Consider the following 22,253-nt stretch of genomic DNA (forward strand, 5'->3'; position numbering starts at 1 on the left):
TTAGTCACTTCCAGAAAAGGAGCTTATTAGAAACCAGGCAAGGTCTGCCACAAGGCGCGGCGGCCGCGCAGGTGAGGGGGATGCTCTTACGCGCCGCATCTGGTCCAGCGCCGTGAGCATCTGTTCCAGCTGCTGCATCTTCTGCCTGGTCACGGACTGGTTGTTTCCATTCAGATCCTGCATGTCTGCGGATGAAGGAAAACCTCCTTGACCTGACGGGATACTGGCACGCTTCGCATCTGGCTCCCGGAGGCACCGGTTACCCCCCCCATCCCCCCACCCCCGTGTGCCAACGCCCGCCCCCGCCCCTGCCACAAAGTCTGAACGGGACGCCAGACACAGAAGTCCTGAAACTCAAGTCACTCACTTTCTACAGCAGATTTTAACGTCTCTAATAGTCACTTGCCTCCTTGACTCTTGAGGGTTTTATAGTTGAAGTCAAAGTCATCCTGGAGGTTCTCTACCACTTTCATTTTCTGTTCTAGGTCCTGTTTAAGACAAAACAAAAAAGAAAAATAGAAGTAAAAAAAAAAAAAAAGATTTTCCCGGGGGAAGAGGGAAAAGAAAGTTTCTGAGAATTAAAATGAAGCCAAAACCTCAACAGAGACACACGCAGGACCCACAGGCAATGTCCCCAAGGAAAGGCTTCCTGCCCACGACTTGCTTCACCTGTACTCGCTTCCGAACATCTTGCAGGTGCTGCTCCAGCATCTGCTGCTTCTCCGTCACCACGGCGGCCGTGGGGTGGTTGGCCTGGCCCCCTTGCTGCCAAATAAGGGAGCGAACACCCGTGTGAATGCAGGAAACGTGGGGGAAAAAAAGCACCTCTGTCCAGTCTCCATCCCACCCACACCCTTCCCGTCTGGCCGAGGTGCTGCTGCCGCCGTGAGGGGAAGGGAAACAGAGGCAGCGTGCCGGGCGTCATCAGCACGGTGCCCAGGAGGCTCTCCCGTAGTTTTGCCCGTGTCCTGGCCTTTTTTTGCCCCAGGCCACACTAAAAAGCCACTCTGTGTCGCCCTAGGAGACCACATGTTGAGCTAAGACATGGTCCCTACCTGCAAAAACTTTATTCTAGGTAACGTATGTTAAAAAATTCAGAATAATTATGACAGCAGATTTTCGATGCCTGTTTAGTGTAGGTGGTGCCCGACACGTTTTTGCGGGATAATAAAAAACCACTGTTCCAGAGGCAAAATGCTACATGAAGAGAGAATACCTCAGGGGAGAAGGGAAAGGTGGTGCCTTGAAAAGGTCGGAGAGCCCCTGGAATATAAACATGGTAAATTCTGTCAAAGTAACAGAAAATCTGGGCTCCTGGCTGGCTCAGTCAAAGGAGCGTGTAGCACTTGATCTCAGGGTGGTGAATTTGAGCCCCATGTTGGGTGTAGAGATTACTTAAGACGAATAAATTAAAAAATTTTTAAAAGACCACATAAAAGCTGCAGTGATCAAGACAGTCTGCTGGCATAGGACTGAGGAATCCATCAACAGAACGGAATTGAGAGTCTAGGAAAGACATTATAGACCCAGTTTTTCAAAGCAGAAATTCGCAAAGACAGACTTCACACCGAGTCACCGGATTCTCCTGGCTTTAGGTTCTGTAATCTTGCAAACAGATCTCTATTTGTGCCGCTGGCTCATGTCAAGCCCCAACTACTGATCTCTCTGACTTCTAATCTGTTCTCTATACTGCTACCAGGAGTCTTCAAAAGTGATCCAAACATGCCAGTTCTAGAGGGATCCATTCTCTCCCTCTCCCACGGCCCCCATCCAAATCCAGAGAACACAAACTTCCCTGAGAAGTTTAGGGAAGGCAACCTCCACCCCTATTTATTCTCTTCATAGGGGGAGTGACTCATCTGATCGGTGAGATTAAGAGAAACACTCTGCACTCACAGATCTTCGAAGAACCCAGCATGTTAGCTGGTGCCTCTCTCCTCCACCTCTGCCTTCCTGGGGCACCCCCAGGGCAGGAGCGAGGGCCTGGTTTCTAGAAGTGGTTCTAGAGATCCATCTCTCAGTGTTAAGTGGGTATTAGTCTATGGTCTCTGAAACTCCACATGGATGTATACTGCTCTGCAAACCCAATCTCTCCATCCCAACACCTAACACAGGGGCAGGCATCTGGAATCCCTCGTGGTCACCTGCCCAAACTATGTTTTCCAGTCTCATCTGACCAACAGCACGGCGGATATTTTAGTCTGTGTTTGACTGCCACGTCTATTTCTAAATTGCCATTGCACTTAAAGGGGAAAGGATGTGATTGATTACCACCCACAGAAGCCCGCCTCTAGTACCCTTGTAAGAATTACTGGCTCCCCACTGATTCCAGGTATATCATCTCAGCCCAGCACAGACAGACGTTTCACATAATCTGGTAACAAGTTAAACCTTCCCTCCCTGTCGGTCACCCCAAACTACCCACTCTTCCCCACATACAGCATGTTTTTCACACTCTACCTCCCCACACACTGTCTGCTCTGCCTGACATGTGCTTCTGCACAAGCACACCTGAACTTATTCACCTTCAAACTCAGTGCCACCATTTGCTCTCCTGTAAAACCTTATTCAACTACTGTAGGCAAGATTACTCACATCTTCCTCTATGTTTCTCTCACTTTGACTGACTGTATACCTTCAATCCCAACTAGACTGAGAGCAATGATTAGCAGGGATCACATCTACTCGTCTTCCTATCTCCTGGTGCTTTGCCCATAAGAGACACTTCAAAATATGCCAGATGATGACAACAGAGAAAATAACAGTAGGGCCTGGGCTGAGGCCTCAAATATCCAACTTGTAGTTCTAGATCAAGGGCTGCAACTTTTTCTAAAAAGGCCAGGTGGTAAATATTTTTGGCTTCGTGGGTCATACAAGCTGTGTTGTAAATACTCAGCCTTGTCACCGCAGCATGAAGGCAACCACGGACAAGGCATACGTAAATGGGCGTGGCTGTGTTCCCCAAAATTTCGTTTGCAAAATCAGGCATGGCAGGCTGGATTTGAGCCACGGGCATAGTTTGCCAATGCCTGATCTCTAAGATTGGGAACATCCTTAGGGCACCTACCTCTCATGATAAATAAAGTTGGAGCCTCTACCCAAATTGGCTTAAACCGAATATTTTTATCTTATGGGACAGGATGCAAACATAAAGGTTCTCCCCAACAGAAAGCTCTAGTGATGCCTGGACAACCTCCCTATCTCCAGTGTCTCGAACAGTGAGTGTTATCAGTTACCCTTTCACCTATATCGGAGCACGGCAGTTTCCGCTTAAAGTTCTTCCGTGGGTTCCCGTTTCTTACAGGAGTGGTGACAGTGATCATGATGGTGACAGTGATTGTGATGGCAGCAGCAGAAAGCAGTTAATGCTCATTTCACATGTGTCAGGCACCGTTCTAAGCATTTTACAGGCATGAATTAATTTAGCTCCATGAAGTAGGAATTATAGTCATTCCTACTAGAGGAACACCCCCATTGCCTGAGGCTCCACAGCAAGTGGCAGAGCTATGGGGCTCAAACCCAGGCAGTCTGGCCACAGGACCCTTGCAGCAAACTGCTCTTCCAAAGCCCAGCTGTTGGGCATGACTAAAGAGATGTTCACAATATAGCCCTTGACTAGCTGATCATTCCTTATCCAACCAGATGCTGAATTTTCCACACTCCTCCCAAGAATACACACGTTAAGGTTTCCCTGTCTGAACACGATCTTCTCTCTGCCTGGAGGGCTCTCTCCTCATCAGCCTGGTGCACATGTAATCAGCCTTACGTCTTGGCTCAAACACAATCTCTCTCTCCGTGATACCTTCCCTGACTCCCTCAGTTAGACTTAAATGTCCTTTCTTCTATGTTCCTGCTACATCTTTGTCTTGTAAGAGAAAACAATGGTACACTTATGTTCATAACAGCATTATTCACAAGAGTCAAAAGGTGGATGTCACCCAAGTGTCCCTCAACAGACAAATGGATAAACAAAATGGGGTATACGTACAGTGGAACATTATTCAGTCTTTGAAAGGAAGGAAATTCTGACATGTGATATAACAAGGATGAACTGTGAGGAATTACGGTAAGCGAAATAAACCAGTCACAAAAATACAAACAGTGTTATGATTCTACTTCTAATAAGGTCCCCAGAGTAGTCAAATTCACAGAGACAGAGAGTAGAATGGTGGTTGCCAGTGACTAGAATAAAAGGGGAATGAAAAAGAGCTACTGTTTAATGGGTACAGAATTTTACTTTTGCAAGATGAAAAGCATTCTGGAGAAAGGTTGCACAATAATGTTACTGAACTTAACACTACTGAACTATACGCTTAAAAAATGGTTACGATGGTGGGGCACCTGGCTGGCTCAGTCGGTTGAACGTGTGACTCTTGGTTTTGGCTCAGGTCATGATCTCACGGTTCATGAGTTTGAGCCCCACATCGGGTGAGCTCTAGCCCCGCTCCGGGCTCTGATTCTCTCTCCTTCTCTCTCCTTCTCTCTCTGAACCTCATGGGATTCTCTCTCTTTCTCTCAGAAAGAAATAAATAGGGATGCCTAGGTGGCTCAGTCAGTTGAGCATCCAACTTCAGCTCAGCTCATGATGTCACGGTTCATGGGTTTGAGCCCCATGCTGGGCTCTGTGCTGACAGCTCAGAGCCTGGAGCCTGCTTCGGGTTCTGTGTCTCCCTCTCTCTCTGCTCCTCCCCCGCACTCTGTCTCTCTCAAAAATATAAAATAAAAATTATAAATAAATAAATAAATAAATAAATAAAATTAGATAAAATTCTTAAAATATTTATCCTGAATGCATTCATCTTCCTAAACTCTGGTTAGTTCCAATAGTTTATTTTTCTTTTTTTTTTTTTCTTAGCTTATTTATTTTGAGAGAGAGAGAGAAAGAGCGTGAGCAGGGGAGGGGGAGAGACAGAAGGAGGGAGAATTGCAAGCAGGCTCCTGTCAGCATAGAGGTGTATGCAGGGCTCGAACCCAGGAACCGTGGGATCATGACCCAAGCCAAAATCAAGAGTCAGACACTTAACTGACTGAACCACCCAGGTGCTCCTCCAATAGTGGTGTTTTTGTTTTTTGTTTTTTGTTTCTTTTTAATTATTTCCCTTGGATCTTGTAGGAAGCCCTATCCATCTATAAATAATGACAATTTTGTCTCTAGCTTTCCAACATTTATGCCCTCATTCCTTTTTCTGTCTTACTGTATTGGCTGAATCCTTCAGAAAAACATTAATGGCAAGAGGCATCCTCAATCTTGTAACTGCTTTTAACGAGAATAGTTTAGTGTTCCATCATGTGCATACTGTTCTGTTTGGTTTCTGACAAATATTCTTTATTGTGTTAAGAAAGTTCTGACAAATATTATTTACTGTGTTAAGAAAGTTTCTTACTTCTTATCTAGAATGGACACTACATTTGTTGTGTAACAAAAATGAAGGTTTTTCTTCTTTATCTTACTAATTTTATGAATTACATTAATAGAATTCCTAATGTTGAGCCATCCTTGCACTCCTAGAATATAAGCCATGGTTGGTACCCTAACTAGAATACCAAAATCGTAATCATTTTCTTTACTTACACTGTCTTTTTTGGGTTTTGATATTAGGATTATTCCAGCCTCATAAAATAAGTTGGAAACATCTCTTTTCTTCTAGACTTTGGAAGAGTTTGAATGATAACAGAACAATCCATACCATGAAAGTCCGTTAAAATACAACTTTTAAACCATCGGGCCTATTGGCTTTTTTTTTTTTTGGTGGGAAAGGGAGTGTACAGTTTTTTAAAAGTCTTTTTCAATCTATATTTATGGTCACTGATCTATTTAAGTTTCGTTCTTCTTTTTTAGTATATTTTAATTTTATATTTTATTGCATTATAAAATTGTTTGATTTTTCTGTTTCTCCCAGACCACAACCTCCTCTAAAGCAAGGGGTCATGATAACTAGCACAACACAGTAAGATATATCCACACATACACACATAATAGATTGGATGTTATAGATATTTTAGATATTCTACATAGATAATATATTAGATGTTCTAGATAGATATGTCTATCATGTATCAATATAAGTGATATGTCTGTCATATAACAACAGAAGTGATGGGGCCAGTGGCATGGAACTGTTTCCCAGTGGAAGTTAGTGTCATGTTCTCTCTATCCCCTAGGCTAACCACATCTCTAGCTCTAGTGAGGATATTCTCAAACTTAAGCACAAAAGAGAAATGCACATGAACCTGAATGATTCAGTCTCAAATAATATCCAAGGTGGCACCCAGGAACAGTACCTTATCATACCCCACTCGTGCAAACGTGAACTGGTACCGTCTTTAGAGAAGGGAATCTAGATCTATGAAACTAAAATATATATACCCTTTGACCCAGCAATTCCATGCCTGGAAATTTATCATAGAGAAATCAAAGTGCAAACATAAAGTTGTATAGGGAGACATTGCAGTAGTGTTTATAATGGGGGGAAAAAAACCAGGATGAAGCAAATGTCAAAGAAAGAATAATTGAATAAAGTATAGCAAATCTATACCACAGAATATTATAGAGCAAATAAAGAAAATGAGTTAGCTTTACACTACTGGACTTAGAAGGATTTATATGACATGATATTAAATGAAAAAAGCAAGAGGCAGAGAAGCAAAACCATTTAAATATGATATGTGTGTGTGTGTGTGTGTGTGTGTGTGTGTGTGTGTGTGTATGTGTGTATTTTCTGTAATCTATACGAGTCTGGAGAAAGGTATGAAACCATATACACCACACTATTAATGTTGGTTTCCTGGGAAGAGATAATAAAGGAAGGGAGTGACATTGCAGATTTTTGTAAAACTTTCTTCCCTGTACCATTGTGTAATGTTAAAAAAAAAATTTTTTTTAAAGGAGAGTGCATTATATACTCAAGAAAAAAAAAATGAATTCTTTTCGTTGGATAGAAGAAAAAACACCAAAACACCCACTTCTACCATGGAGGTCGGTGCACGCCCTAACAACTGGGTAAGAGCAAGCACATCTTTGAACGTCAGAAGGAAAGCACATCTTCAATAGTGCTTTGTTTCTTCCCACGGCTCACCTGGGCTGCAGTGGCTGCAGTCTGGAGCAGGCGGGACTCTTCCCACAGGCACCGGGCCACAATTCGGGCAATCTCCATTGGCTTCTCCAGATACCTGCTCTGTAGGTGGGAGAGAGAGAATGAAAAGTAGTAGCAGCAGACTAAGGAAATGTGGATCCAACTTTGCTAACTTAAAGCTAACTTCCTGGGGCGCCTGGGTGGCTCAGTTGGTTGAGCGTCCAACTTTAGCTCAGGTCACGATCTCGCGGTACGTGAGTTCGAGCCCCGCGTCAGGCTCTGGACTGATGGCTCAGAGCCTGGAGCCTGCTTCGGATTCTGTGTCTCCCTCTCTCTCTGCCCCTCCCCCATTCATGCTCTGTCTCTCTCTGTCTCAAAAATAAATAAATTTTAAAAAAAATTAAAAAAAAAAGCTAACTTCCTCATAGATTGATGAGCATTACATCTACTGAAGACATGTTAGTCTGAGTCTTTGGACAGTATGTTATCCTGCTCAAAGGCAACAGACTTTGTCTAAGAGTATCCAGTTATGGTCAAACATTTAACATTTAAAAATAAGTCACTGGAGCACCTGGGTGGCTCAGTCGGTTGAGCATCCGACTTCGGCTCAGGTCATGATCTCACGGTTCGTGGGTTCAAGCCCTGTACCAGGCTCTGTGCTGAGAGCTCAGAGCCTGGAGCCTGCTTCAGATTCTGTGTGTCTCTCTCTCTGTCCCTCCCCTGCTTGTGTGCTCTCTCTCTCTCTCTCTCAAAAATAAACATTTTTTAAAGTTTCTTAAAAAATGAATAAAAATTAAAAAATAAAAATAACTCATCTTCCTATGAAACCAGTAGTTACTGATCATGTTATTAACATGCTAACACAATATAATTAACATAACAATCCTAGCATTACCTCAACAGACAAAAGAAGTGGATTTCAGATAAAGATGCTCAAGGGTGGGTATACAGAGGTTTGAGAAAGGGCTACTAGCTTCTCCTTTGATTGAAAGTACAAGATAGGATCTCAATACTTAGCCACATGAGAAAAGAAATACTTCCTGGACAGAAAGTGAACACCCTACTCTGCGGGGGTCAAGTTTCTCATCACACCTGAAGGAACTGCTTGATTCTTCGCAGATTGTGCTGATAGAGAACATTCGATTCCTGTAGGAAACGGCTGTACTGCTGGTCAATCTCACCCAAGAGATTATGAAACACCAAAGTAGCATGTGATTCTTTGCTGGCCGCATATGCCCTAGGAAAAGGAAGAAGGATACAGAATGATTCTGAAACCTACACACACACATGTGCATGCACACGCATAGAAACCACCATCAAGGAGGGTAGAAAACAAAGGCAAAGCCGATGCTTTAACCCACTCATCACTTAGATTCACCTTGCTGAGCAACAAGAAATATTATGAATTCGATGATTATTAACAATTATTCCAGATCCCAGTAGCCACTGTCAGAGTCTATATTTATAAAAATATTCAGGTGAAGTGGACAGATATGCTGTTGTGCTTTTAAATTCTTAGCTCTGAGGTCAGATTAGTAGTAGCTAATAAGCAATCCCAGGCTGGCACGGTCTATCTCCATCCTCTCTGCATCATCTCCCTGGCCCCTCACCAAACTCTAGAAAAACTAGGTCACAGGCCGGAATTAAATGAAAATTAATAGGTGGATCTGAACACATTAAAATGAAGGAAACAGTCATTGGAATTCTGTGCCATTATCTCCTCTATGAAAGAGTCTATTTCTCTTATCTGTGTCTCTTCCTATAACTAAAAGGGAATCAGAATTATGGGCCCGAATCTCTACCCATGCCAGAACTTTCACTGAGATAAAAAATATTTGTAGCACATGCCTGGAGTGTCAGAACACACAGAGGATCTCACCAAGTCAATGAGATCCAAATCAGCCTTCAAAACATCCACCACCAAGCAGGCTGCTTCAGTGTGCCAAGAGACAGTTGCCCGCACACACTTCTAATACAGAAAACGTTTTTACAAGACCGAGAGTACCTCTTTATCTCCTGATCTCTTTCACCCCACCACCTACACCCCTAAGTTTTTTGATGAAATAGGTAGCACAGAATGAAGCTACAGCACATTACGTCTCTTGACTCAAACCAAAACCTGACAATTTGGGGAGTTTCTCAGGAAGGACTTACCAATCTTGACTCTCAATCCAAGGGGCCAGAAACTGCCGCAGCTCCATTGGGAAGCTGTCACTGTACAGCTGATGAAGCTGCTCCAGGTACCGTGTGTCGAGCTGCTGTAGCTGATTCCATTGGGCCATCCTGCGGGAGTCAGGGGTCCCAGCTGTAAACCAAAGTGTTCATACGGTCACTGCAAGCCCAAGTAGGAGTCAATAATCTAGAAACACCCCACCTACCCAGCACAGGCATCAGGTCTGCGCTTAGGAATAAAAGATGCTTTGGAAAGGATCCTGCGTGTTTCTCCCCGTGTACAACAATACGTACACATTCACAGTCTCTAACTCTGGAACCACATCGCAACTTCTTATTGGCTAGGATGTCAAGGTCAGCATGGCCTCTGCCAAGTTCCAGAATCCATTATCTACCAGAAGTATGTGAAGCTGAAAAATTACATAACTTCCAGGTTTCCACTTCCTCATCAGAGGAAGAGATCATAATTTCTATTTCTCATGGTTGTTGAGATATTTCCAAAGAACCCAGCCCAGTGCCTGGCACACAACAGATGCTGAACAGATGTTAGCTCCTTCCTTTCCACCCAGTCCCCCCTTTTCAGTGGGTGAACTGGAAGGAATATACACCAAACCCTAAACTAAAACCAAAATGCGGAATGTGGCTGCTCAGGGAGGACGGAGAGCAAAACTCAAGGAATACAGGTTTAAAAGTATAAGCAAGGACCTGCCTGGGATTCTCCCACTCAATGAAAAGTAATTTTGTTTTGAAAGTTCTCATTCCGGGATGAGAAAGAAGAGATGCTAAATACCAGGCATACAAGTTTTGTCCCCAGGCATACAAGCTCATGAATACACCAGGGAAATGCTCAGGTATGAGAAACCAACCTGGCTAATCACCTTTAGTCCTCTTTCTGAATAGCTTGGGTCACGGAAATATCTTTTTTTTTTCAAAAAAATTTTTAATGTTTGTATTCATTTTTGAGACAGAGAGAGACAGAGCATGACGGGGGAGGGTCAGAGAGAGGGAGACACAGAATCCGAAACAGGCTCCAGGCTCTGAGCTGTCAGCACAGAGCCCGACGCGGGGCTCGAACTCACGGACCGCGAGATCATGACCTGAGCCGAAGTCGGCCGCTTAACCGACTGAGCCACCCAGGCACCCCCCCCCCCCCCAGTGGTCTTTTATACTGAACAATGAACAATCTAAGGAACACCATCCAAAAGAGATGTAATGCAAGCCACATACAGAATCTTGGGTTTTCTAGTAGCCATATTAAAAAACTAAAAAGAAACAAGTAAATTAAAATTTTTTAAATTGTTTATTTATTTATATTTTTTTTGAGAGAGAGACAGAACGCAAGTGGGGGAGGGGCAAAGAGAGGGAGAGACATGGAATCCGAAGCAGGCTCCAGGCTCTGAGCTGTCAGCACAGAGCCCAATGTGGGGCTCAAACTCACAGAGAGTGAGATCATGACCTGAGCTGAAGTTGGATACTTAACCAACTGTGCCACCCCAGGCGCCCCACGAGAGCATGAAACTCTTGATCTCAGGCTGGTGAGTTCAAGCCTCGTGTGAGGCACAGGCTTACTTAAAAAAATAACAAATAATAAAATTAAAAACACTCAAAATTTATAGTATATATATACATATCTATGTAGATATATACATAGGTATATATATCTACGTAGATATACATAGACATACATATCTATCTACATAGAGTATAAAATGTTATCACTTCAACATATAACTGCACAAAAATTAAAGAGATACTTTACATTCTTCCTTTGGTACTGACTTCTCTAAATCCGTTGTGTACTTTACACTTATAGCACAGACCTGAGGTATTTCCCTCCTCATGTACCAAGGGCTTAAATTCCACTGATGAAAAAAATTCAATAAAGCAAAGAGATGAGAATTTCAGAATGAGATATTTGCCCCAATCAGACCAATACGTTTCCACAAATAAATTCAATTTTCCAACAGCATTAGAGGGGAATTAAGTAAGTTTCCTGGGTGCTTGGGAATTTTTTTTTTTCTAAACAATGTCTTCTATCCTCTTAGGAACCTCCCAAACACGTTCATCTACCATGCCTTTGCGGTTGCCCCTCTCCTTGCCACCCCCAAGACCAACCTGCCACAGGACAGATGCTGCTTGGGCAGTGGTACATGTATACCAAACACTGGCTGGAATGAAAGGGGTAGCTGAGGCATTATAACCGTGGCGTGTGTCACCCTCAATAAGAAATCAAAGGCCATTAGAATTCTCTTACAATATTCACATTAGGGCCGGGTTAAAATCTGCCTCAGAACTAAAAGGGTCAAGATCTGCCTTATGTTTCTCAGGATGTGATCTGCATAGAAATCTGTATAATATGTCAATTTATGTAGAGTCTACTGCACACAAATGTGTTGAAACTCTAGATTTACAGGGGCGCCTGGGTGGCGCAGTCGGTTGAGCGTCCGACTTCAGCCAGGTCACGATCTCGCGGTCCGCGAGTTTGAGCCCCGCGTCGGGCTCTGGGCTGATGGCTCAGAGCCTGGAGCCTGTTTCCGATTCTGTGTCTCCCTCTCTCTCTGCCCCTCCCCCGTTCATGCTCTGTCTCTCTCTGTCCCAAAAATAAATAAACGTTGAAAAAAAAAAATTTAAAAAAAAAAAAAAAGTGTAAAATGTACAGTGGGTTTTGAAGACTTAATACAAAAAAAAAGAATGTAAAATATCTCACTAATGTTGGGGCGCCTGGGTGGCTCAGTCGGTTAAGTGTCCGCTCAGGTCACAATCTCGCAGTCCATGGATTCGAGCCCTGCGTCGGGCTCTGTGCTGACAGCTCAGAGCCTGGAGCCTGCTTCCAATTCTGTGTCTCCCTCTCTCTCTGCCCCTCCACCGTTCATACTCTGTCTCTCTCTGTCTCAAAATAAATAAACGTTAAAAAAAAATATCTCACTAATGTTGAAATGATAATATCTTGGATGTACTGGGTTAAATAAAATATATTATTAAAATTAATTTCACTAAATCTTTCTACTTCTAATGTGGCTACTAGAAAATTTAACATTACAGGGGCACCTGGGTGGCTCAGTCTGTTAAGCGGCCGACTTCGTCTCAGGTCACGATCTCACAGTTTGTGAGTTCGAGCCCCGCACCAGGCTCTGTGCTGACAGCTCAGAGCCTGGAGCCTGCTTCAGATTCTGTCTCCCTCCCTCTCTGCCCCTCCCCCGCTCATGTTCTGTCTCTCTCTCAAAAATAAACAAACATTAAAAAAAATTTTTTTTAATTAAAAAGAAAATTTAACATTACATATGTGACTTGCATTCTATTTTTTTGGATACTGCTTTTCTTGTGTAACCAAAAAGCTATAGTTTTCCTAATAAAGGATTTAAAGAAAAATAGACAACTTTTTTTTTTTTTTTTTAAGTACACTCTTTCCCAATGTGAGACTTGAAGTCCCAACCCTGAGATCAAGAGTTGCCTGCTCTACAGACTGAGCCAGCCAGGGACCCCTAGACACTCACTTTTTATAAAATTCAGTGTTATAAATTGATAAAAAATAGACTAATTATTTAATTGCTTATCTTGGATACAAATGTAGAGCCATCACAGTCTATTCCCTGATGTTCCATGTTAGAGCCACAAAGCAACATCCCATCACACCTGCTCAATTAGAGATGAATGTTGAGGTCGCACATGAATGTCTGCATTTTCAAACCATTAAAAAAATTACAAGTTCTTGAAAATTGCCCAATTCATTTCAAGTCCACAACTCAGAGGGGTTTTTGTTGTTGAGGTTTTGGTTTTAGTGGGGAGACAACACAAATGGGATATAGTTAAGTAGTACAATAATTATGTCATTACTTAGACCAGAAACCAGTTACTAGTTTTTTCCCATAAAATTGAAGCAAAAATGACTGACGTTATGCTCTGCTTCTTAGTCTAATCACTCTAGGTAATATCGTAATAGCTATCCTATTTTTTTTTTTTAATCAATGTAAATTGAAGGCAGAGAGCAGGTAGTATTTTTAAGGAGAACATGGGCAAAGAGTCAAATAGTGCTGATCTCCTTACAGGCTGCTTAGCTACAAACCCTATTTCATTAACAGCAGCTACAGGGCAATCAGCCCACATGCTCTTCATAAGAATTGCATACCCTTAAGAGATCACTAGCCAGATTGTCTACGAAAACCATTGCCAACTAGCTTGTGGCAACTGTTTTACTGGAAAAAGTTTTACAAGAGCCTACTTTATTTCACAATCTCAGTTCTGGTTTTCCAAATCACAAATTAATCTAAAGAGCTCCATGTAAGGTCTAACTAAAGTGTTTCTCATCTGCAGAATAGGGGGAAGCCTGTGATTTAATAACCACTTTCACTGAACAGCAGGACACACAGAAAATGATTTGCACAATTTGAATGCCAAGTATCATTCTGGGTGCACAGGAGAGAAATGAGTTCATTCCATACAGGGGCTGGCTTAGGGCATGACATCGGGCGTCGTTCTCTCAAGGTGTAAGTGCTAAGTTTAGGTTAGCAGACAGGAGGTGCCAGCATAGGAGGGGAACCTCAGTGTGATCGTGTTCTCTACAACTTTAGAGAAAAGAAAAATAAAAATGAAACAGTAAGTCACCAAAGACTTTCCGGACTTTTCAAAACAGGAATTTCTCAACCCCTTGGGGATAACTTACCAACAAGTCATAAAGCAAACAGCTATTGTCTAATGGGGAACTTATTACTGTAAAGATCACTAAAAAGTTTATCCAAAGTCACAGTTCTCATTTATGTACTGCATTCTAAGGAAACCAAGAGATGTGTTGAGAAACACAAATCAGGACTGCTTACGAAAGGGATTCATTACATCACTATATAAAACTTCATTTTAAATTCAGATTTGCAGTTCACATCCATGCACCAGTGCGTTTATGACAGGGGCAGTGGAGTGAGGGGCCAAAGTGAGGAGAGAGACAAAACCCAGGGGCATACAACAATCCAAAACAGAAAGTGATCTAAAGATAATTTCTGTTCCACCTTGCAATGTGTCACAAGATTCTCCTTTGGGTGTTAGCCACAATCTATGTTCGAAATACCTATATTATAAATACAGCATAGACATATTTTATTGGTTGCCTATTCTAACATCCTCTTTGCTGTTAGAAAAGGCCAGTGACTAAGGCAACCAAAGTGTAAAGTAACAGAAATCCAACAGATAAAATCACCCAGGGGTGCCTGGGTGGCTCATCCAACTCTTGGGTTTGGGTTCAGGTCATGATCTCATGGTTCGTGGGTTTAAGCCCTGTGTCAGGCTCCACACTGACAGTGCAGAGCCTGCTTGGGATTCTCTCTCCCTCTCCCTCTCTAAAATAAATAAAATAAACATTAAAAAAAAAAACTTAAGGGGAAAAAAAAGATAAAATCACCCATATCCTACCATCCCACTCTCCAGAACTACAATTGCCATGTTCATGTAATACCTTTTAACCTACTCAGAGTGTGTATATATTTTCTCTCTTCTAAAATATTAGGGGTGGGGTGCCTAGGTGGCTCAGTAGGTTAAATATCCAACTCTTGATCTCAGCTCAGATCTTGATCTCAGGGTCATCAGTTTAAGCCCTGCATTAGACTCCACACTGGGCATGAAGCCTACTTTGAAAATTAATTAATTAACTAATTAATTAAAATATAAGGGGTACCTAGCTGGCTTAGTCGGTGGAGCATGCAACTCTTAATCTCGAGGTTGTAAATTCGAGCCCCACATTGGGCTAGAGATTACTTAAAAATAAATCTTAAAACATTAGGACCATTGTAATTTTACAGCTTTATATTCACTTTTAATTTTTTTAAATTTTTATATATGTATAGAGAGAGAGAGCATGTGAGTGGGGGAGGAGGCAGAGGGAGAGGCAGAGAGGGAAAAAGGGAAGGGGAGGGGAAGGGGAGGGGAAGAGGGAGGGGGAGGGAAGGGGGAGAGGGAAAGAGGGAGGGAGGGAGGGAGGGAGGGAGACGGAGAAGGACAGAGAGAGAGAGAGACAGAGACAGAGACAGAGACAGAGAGAATCCCAAGCAGGCTCCATGCTTAGCACAGAGACTGACAAAGGGCTCAACCTCACAACTGCGATATCATGACCTGAGCCCAAAATCTAGAGTCAGACACTCAACCAGCTGAGACACCCAGGCACCCCACAGAGCCTACATTTAAATATTACAACTTTAGGGTGCGTGGGTGGCTCAGTCATTTAAGCGTTCAACTTCGGCTCAGGTCATGTTCTCGCCATTTGTGGGTTCAAGCCTTGCATCAGGCTCTGTGCTGACAGCTCAGAGCCTGGAGCCTGCTTCAGATTCTGTGTCTCCCTCTCTCTCTGCCCTTCCCCTGGTCACACTCTGTCTCTCTGTCTCTCAAAAATAAATGAATGTTAAATTTTTTTTTAATATTACAGCTTTACCTATTTAACCATTTGTAATTTAACTATTCATAATTACCTTAGACATTAAGACTCTGGAATTTCAAATTAGAAAAAGACAATTCAAAATAAGTATGCTTGTATAGTAAACATATAATATCGTTGCTTACAAATCCAAATAGTACCTTTATAAGGTAGAAGATCAAGTGTTTGGCTTTATAATAAGTTTATATATAAATCTAATTTTAATTTCCTTAAAAGACAAAATATTAACAGCTGAGTGCCCAATCCAACTACACCTATTGTAATATTCAAATATATTTAGTTACAAATAATAGGATTTGCTTTAAAGTCAGAAACCAACTCTTCCTTGTAAAAATGGACACTGAGATCTAAAAGAACGTGAATTATAGTTCCCTACTAACGTGACAAATTTGAGTATATAGAAGTACTAAATTACTGGGGAGTAGAACTCAGAAAAGTGAGAAAAAGGACAATTTTTTTTATTAAAAATTTTTTTAATGTTTATTTATTTTTGAGAGAGAGACAGAGCATGAGCAGGACAGGGGCAGAGAGAGAGGGAGACACAGAATCTGAAGCAGGCTCCAGGCTCCAAGCTGTCAGCACAGAGCCTGACGTGGGGCTCGAACTCACAGACCGTGAGATCATGACCTGAGCCACAGTCAGACGCTCAACAGACTGAGCCACCCAGCTGCCCTATATCATCCAGTCATCTTTGACAAAAGGATTCCGAGAACTATGAATTACCAAGGTCTCCAGTTATTTCAGATCTAGTAAGTGTCAAGGAATTTCTTTCTTTTTTTTTTTTTTTTTGATGTTTCTATTTATTTCTGAGACAGAGAGAGACAGAGCATAAGCGGGGGAGGGGCAGAGAGACAGGGAGACACAGAATCAGAAGTAGGCTCCAGGCTCCAAGCTGTCAGCACAGACCCCGATGGGAGGCTCGAACTCACAAACCGTGAGATCACTACCTGGGCCGAAGTCAGTCGCTCAACCAACTGAGCCACCCAGGCGCCCCTCTTTTCTTTTTTTTTTAAGTTTATTTATCTATTTTGAAAGACAAAGACAGCACAAGCAAGGAAGGATCAGAGAGAGAGAATCCCAAGCAGGCTCCATGCTGCCAGCATGGAGCCAAACACAGGGCTTGAACCCATGAACCTCCAGATCATGATCTGAGCCGAAACCAAGAGTCAGAAGCTCAACCAAACGTGCCACCCAGGTACCCCAGTGTCAAAGAATTTTTTAAAAATGGACGTATTCTCCATACTTGATTTGGGATCGGCACCATATTTGATCACAAATATCTCAGATGAAAGGCGCAACAATATAAACATAATTCCCTCTAAACTGAAAGTAACACAATTAGACAAGCTTCATCAATTACTCAGTACTCAGTTTATGGTTGAGGTTGCCCGATCACAGGTCTGAGCTCTGGATAAAAACCACAAAACAGACCAAATGTGTGCGTCACTTGGTGACACTTCCACTCCCCCAACCAGACAGACTCCGAGGCAGGGTGGTGTGAGGTCAAGCACAACGGGAGGCTCTGACACTGGATGGGCCTGGGTGCAAACCCTGCCTGCCATTTTATCAGCTATTTCTTTTAAAGACATTACTTGACTACTGAACAGGCTTTTTCTTCAGTAAAATGGGGAAGGACCGCTCTTTTGGAAGACTTATAAAAGTTAAAAAAAAAAAAAAAAAAGAAAAACAAATAAATAACAATGGCTTTAAAGCATGTCCCCCATGTGTTGCTGGGGGCACAGTAGTGCTGGCTTTTTCCTTCCTCCCACAACATTCCTTTCATGGGTACTTCTTATGCTAAATCCACTTCCTCAATGCCCTGGGGAACAGATTAATGTATCAGATTAGCCATGTTAAATAATAAAGTCAGTTTACCTTGCCATGTCAAATGCGTGCATTTTAATGGGTCTTTGTGTCCTATGCTGAGGGAGGGAGTTTGTAACACTGTGATTTTAGTGTAAGTATGTAACAGGAGAAAAGAAAGACAGGAGGGTCCCATGGTTCTTTGATCAAGTTATCTCCTTACATAGTTCACCTAAGGATAGCTCCAGGTCCTAAAAAGACTAAAGGTGAAAACAACTATGTGATATCCAAATGAAAGAAAAAGATGGAAAGTAAGAACCTTGGTTTCAGAGCAGGCCAAATAACCAATGACTATCACTAAATTTATATGGCACTTACTATATGTTCCAGGCACTGTTTTAAGCACTTGCCATCTATTTATTTACTCATTTCATCCTCACAACTCTGTGACCTAGATATATTTGTATCCCCATTTTATAGAGGAGGAAACTAGGTACAGAATTTTAAGTGATTTACCCAAGGTCATACAGGTAGTCATGGCACAGAGCTGGAACCCTAATCCACATAGTCCGTTTTCAGAATTCCTGCTCTTCACCATCAGCCCAGAGTGGGAGTTTTCATTGATTCTTAAGTAACCCATGAGTCAATCATGATATCAAGCCAATGTGATCCTATGGTTTTGTTTTAAGTAAGCTGTCTGCCCAACACGGGACTTGAACTCAAAACCCTGAGATCAGGAGTCACATGATCTACCAACTGAGCCAGCCAGGTACCCCCATCTTATGGTATTTTAAACAGGCATATACAGTGTTTGAATGAAAGAATCTATCCGTCCCACTGTAAGTGGCCCGCATCTAGAATGAATCTCTAATTACACCACAATTTAAACAGTGCACTAAAAAACAAGCACATTCAGAGCAGGCAATCAAGTGTGGGGAGTCGGAGAACTTGAATGTTTTGCCCAGTAAGAAGACTTGGGGAACAGGAAGCGGGGTTCCAAGAGGGTAAGACAATTACAGAAGTTTGGCTCTTCGATACGTGGAGATCCGTACGTGAAAGGGTGAAACACTTCAGAGCCAATCTGCTTCCTCGTTAACACCTACCCCAGATCCTGCCCTCTGGAGTATGCCCTCTGCCAACAGAGGTTCCCGACCCTGGCTGCAGATCAGAATTACAAGAGCAATTTTTTTTTTTTTCTTTGAAAGTAGAGGTGCCTGGGAAATCAAACCAGATTTGTCAAAGTGGAATCACTGAGGCAGGGATCCACGTTTTGCTATTTAACATCTCTCGGATGATGCTAACGTGTGGCCACTTTGAGAACCCTGGAATGAGAGCAGGGATCAGGGTTCAACTCTGGAGTCACCTGAGCGGCTTTCAGAAGCCAGATGCTGGCCCTTACTCCGGATGTACTGAATAATAATCTCCAGGCCTGGGATCCAGGCAGTTGTAATGAAGCAGAAACACTGCAGTGACTGTATAAAGTCTATGGCATGAGATGAGGTTGGAGAAATATGAACCCTTGTCCAGGGGCAATAAGGAAGTCTGAAAAGTTTTAGGCAGACTGGTGACAATTTGATTTATATTTCAGAAAGATCCCTCAGGCTGCCATAATCAAGGTGAGATTTGGCAGTGGCAGCAGCCTCAAAGCTGTTTTGAGGTGGACGTCTTCCAGAGATATTAAAGAGGGAGGTGGGAGGGGGCTTGGTGACTGTCTCAAGGGCAAAGGTGACCCAGACAAAGGGAGGAGTAAGGGACAACCTCCCAGGTTCCTGCGGCCTTTGGTGTTCAAATGCAGATTAAATGTTCACCCTGAGAAATGTCGCAGCAGTAACTCTGACGCTGGGAGAGCCGCGGGGCTGGGTGGCCTCCAAAGACTATTCGGTCTGTAAATTACAATCAGGCTCCATCCCCTCAAGACATTAAGATTTCTGCAACCCAAGAATAAATGCTTTGGGGGAAGTAGCACATTGCTATTTAACAGAAAGGGTCTGGGGCTTGTACTCTGACGCACAAACTCTCCCATTCCCCGCCCAGAAAAGGAGTCAGGAAGGGAAAAGAAAATCAGCCAGAAAGCTCAGAGCCAAAACACACATGGGCCATGATGAGAGCTTCTGACTGTCTCCCTGCATGTGCTTGCTTGCCACCAGTCCATTTTCCACATCTGATCTGAACACTCCCCTACGTTAAATGCCTCTGATGACTTTGCATTGTTCTTGGGCCGAAAAACAAAATATGTAAAATCAAAGCAGACCAGCGTTGTGCTTCCAGCACGGATCCAGGTGCCCCCACTTAGGTGTGTGGGAGCAAGTGGCAGCCAGTTAGCCTCCCTGTGCTTCATTCAGTTTCCTCACCTATGAGAAAGGACAGACAACAGGACGTCACAGGATCACCATAAGGACTAAATGACTCAATGTGTAGAAGCACTTAAGACACAGCTGGCACAACATGTTAAGTGTCTGTGTTATTAATGTGACCGATGGCCTGGTGAGCCCTGTCTTTCTTGCCTCGGCTGGCCCCAGCCTGCTGGCTGAGCTCCCGGCGCTCACTCTGCTCTTCTTTTAGCTGCTCAAAAACACCAAGACGCCCCTCACCCCCCACCAGACCCTCCTTCTGTCCCTGCCGCCGCCGGGGACCCGAACACCAGGACTCCATAACCGACACGTAACCACCACCGCTGGATGCCAGCTCCACGAGAGCTTGCTTGGCTGCTGCCCAGTAGCGTGTTCTCCCCCTCACCCCCCAGCATCCAGCACAGTGCCCGGCTCGTGACAGGTACTCCAAAAACACGCACCGAACGAATAAACCGCGGGGATATTATCCCTCTATTGAATCAGCCAGATTCTCCCAGGCGAGGACACTGCATCTAGGAAGAGTTATTCTGAGGGCCAGGCCAACCAACCTCAAGATCAAAAGTCGCGTGCTTTACTGACTGAGCCAGTCAGGCACCCCAATTTTCATTTTTATTTTTTTAAAAAAAGTTTTTGAATGTTTTATTTTTGAGAGAGAGAGAGAGAGAGAGAGCACGAGCATGAGTGGGGAAGGGAAGAGGGAGAGGGAGACACAGAATCTGAAGTAGAGTCCAGGCTCTGAGCTGTCAGCACAGAGCCCGATGCTGGGCTCGAACCCACGAACCATGAGATCATGACCTGAGCTGAAGCCGGACGCTTGACCAACTGAGCCGCCCAGGTGCCCCTATTATATATTTTATTTAAAGTAGGCTCCACGCCCAATGTGGGGCTTGAACTCAAAACCCCGAGATCAAGAGTTGGATGCTCTACCGACTGAGCCAGCCAGGAGCCCTTTGCCAACTCTTTAAAACAGAAAGAGTATAGTCCTTGAGAAACAACTGGATTGGGCAAGCAAAGTGTCATGTCAAAATTTCCAGGCTTGAGGGCAACTGAAGGGAGAAGAAGCGCAAGAGGCTGGTAGAAGCCTGTGGGTATTTTTTTTTTTAATTTTTTTTTCAACGTTTATTTATTTTTGGGACAGAGAGAGACAGAGCATGAACGGGGAAGGGGCAGAGAGAGAGGGAGACACAGAATCAGAAACAGGCTCCAGGCTCTGAGCCATCAGCCCAGAGCCTGACGCGGGGCTCGAACTCACGGACCTTGAGATCGTGACCTGGCTGAAGTCGGACGCTTAACCGACTGCGCCACCCAGGCGCCCCGAAGCCTGTGGGTATTGTATCTTTGGACAAAGCCCCAATTACAAAGTCAGAAAAGCATCCACTGATCTGGAATGCTATGTAAGTTATTAATATTCTTCAAAGACAGGAAATTGAAATAAACCAGAGAAAGGGAGCTTAAATTTCTGAATCTCGGTATCACAGACCCATAATATAGCTCACTACTTACTGGAGAGAAGCAAGAACCTTTTCCCAAGTTTGTTCAGGCCACTTCCCCTAAAGAGATATTAAGGTAATCCTGGTCACTTAGTACGCAGCAATGCACAACTGGGGCTGACAACACACATCCATGGATCCTGCGTTGGAACTCCTTCCTTCAAAGTTACTGTGGTTTAGGGCAGAACCTCAAATTCAAAGGGCATTTGTGGTGGTTATAAAACACGACCCTAATTTCTCTAATACTCCTCCAATTGAGACAAGGGGTCTTTGTCCCCTCCCCTTGAATCTGGCCAAGGCCACGACTGCTCCAACCAACAGAGTACAACAGAAGTGTCGATATGCAACTTCCAAGCCTCCCGTCCGATTCTCTTTAGAAGGCTCGTTCCCCAGAACCCAGCCAACACCCTGTGAGAAGCCCAAGGCAGGAGAGGCCACGTGAAGGCACTTGGTCTGCAGTCCCAGCTGAGATGAGCCTTTGACTCATCCCAGCCTGGGCATCAGATCTGTGGGTGAAGCAGCCTCCGGACGATGGCTGCCCTGGACGTTCAAGGCAGCTGTGGGCCCAGACACTGTGCAGCAAAGACAGCCACCCCTGCTGTGCCTATCTGAATTTCTGCCCACGGCATCCGTGGACGTAACAAAATGGTCGGGGCTTTGTGCCACTGAATCTGAAGGGGGTTATTGCATTTGATAACTACAGCAACATCTTTACTAACACAGTGATAGAATCCATGTTTACGGAGTCTATCTTCCATGAGACAAAGAGTTTGCGGGTTTTTTTATTCTAATTTTTTAAAATATATAATTTACATCCAAATTAGCTAGCATATAGTGCAACAACGATTTCAGCAGTAGATTCCTTAGTGCCCCTTACCCATTTAGCCCATCCCCCCTCCCCCAACCCCTCCAGTAGCCCTCAGTTTGTTCTCCATATTTACAAGGCAAA

At 43.5% G+C, this 22,253-nt stretch overlaps 1 protein-coding gene across 5 annotated transcripts in view; it reads right to left on the reverse strand.

Annotated features, from left to right (window-relative positions):
- STAT3 (signal transducer and activator of transcription 3) overlaps nucleotides 1–22,253 on the reverse strand; it is a 69,195-nt gene that overhangs the window by 22,710 nt on the left and 24,232 nt on the right. For all 5 annotated transcript variants that reach the window (XM_047093308.1, XM_047093306.1, XM_047093307.1 and 2 more), the window contains 6 exons: nucleotides 9,228–9,378; nucleotides 8,166–8,310; nucleotides 7,077–7,175; nucleotides 670–765; nucleotides 407–488; nucleotides 91–185 (listed from right to left, as the gene is read on the reverse strand). In XM_047093308.1, the coding sequence (XP_046949264.1) occupies nucleotides 91–185; nucleotides 407–488; nucleotides 670–765; nucleotides 7,077–7,175; nucleotides 8,166–8,310; nucleotides 9,228–9,355 (645 nt within the window). In that variant the 5' untranslated portion in view covers nucleotides 9,356–9,378. The remainder of the gene's footprint in view (nucleotides 1–90; nucleotides 186–406; nucleotides 489–669; nucleotides 766–7,076; nucleotides 7,176–8,165; nucleotides 8,311–9,227; nucleotides 9,379–22,253) is intronic.

Source organism: Lynx rufus, unplaced genomic scaffold (genome assembly GCF_022079265.1).
Source record: "Lynx rufus isolate CCGP_SWC_20201006 ecotype Redwood Valley unplaced genomic scaffold, mLynRuf1.p SCAF_34, whole genome shotgun sequence".
Classification (NCBI taxonomy): Eukaryota; Metazoa; Chordata; class Mammalia; order Carnivora; family Felidae; genus Lynx; species Lynx rufus.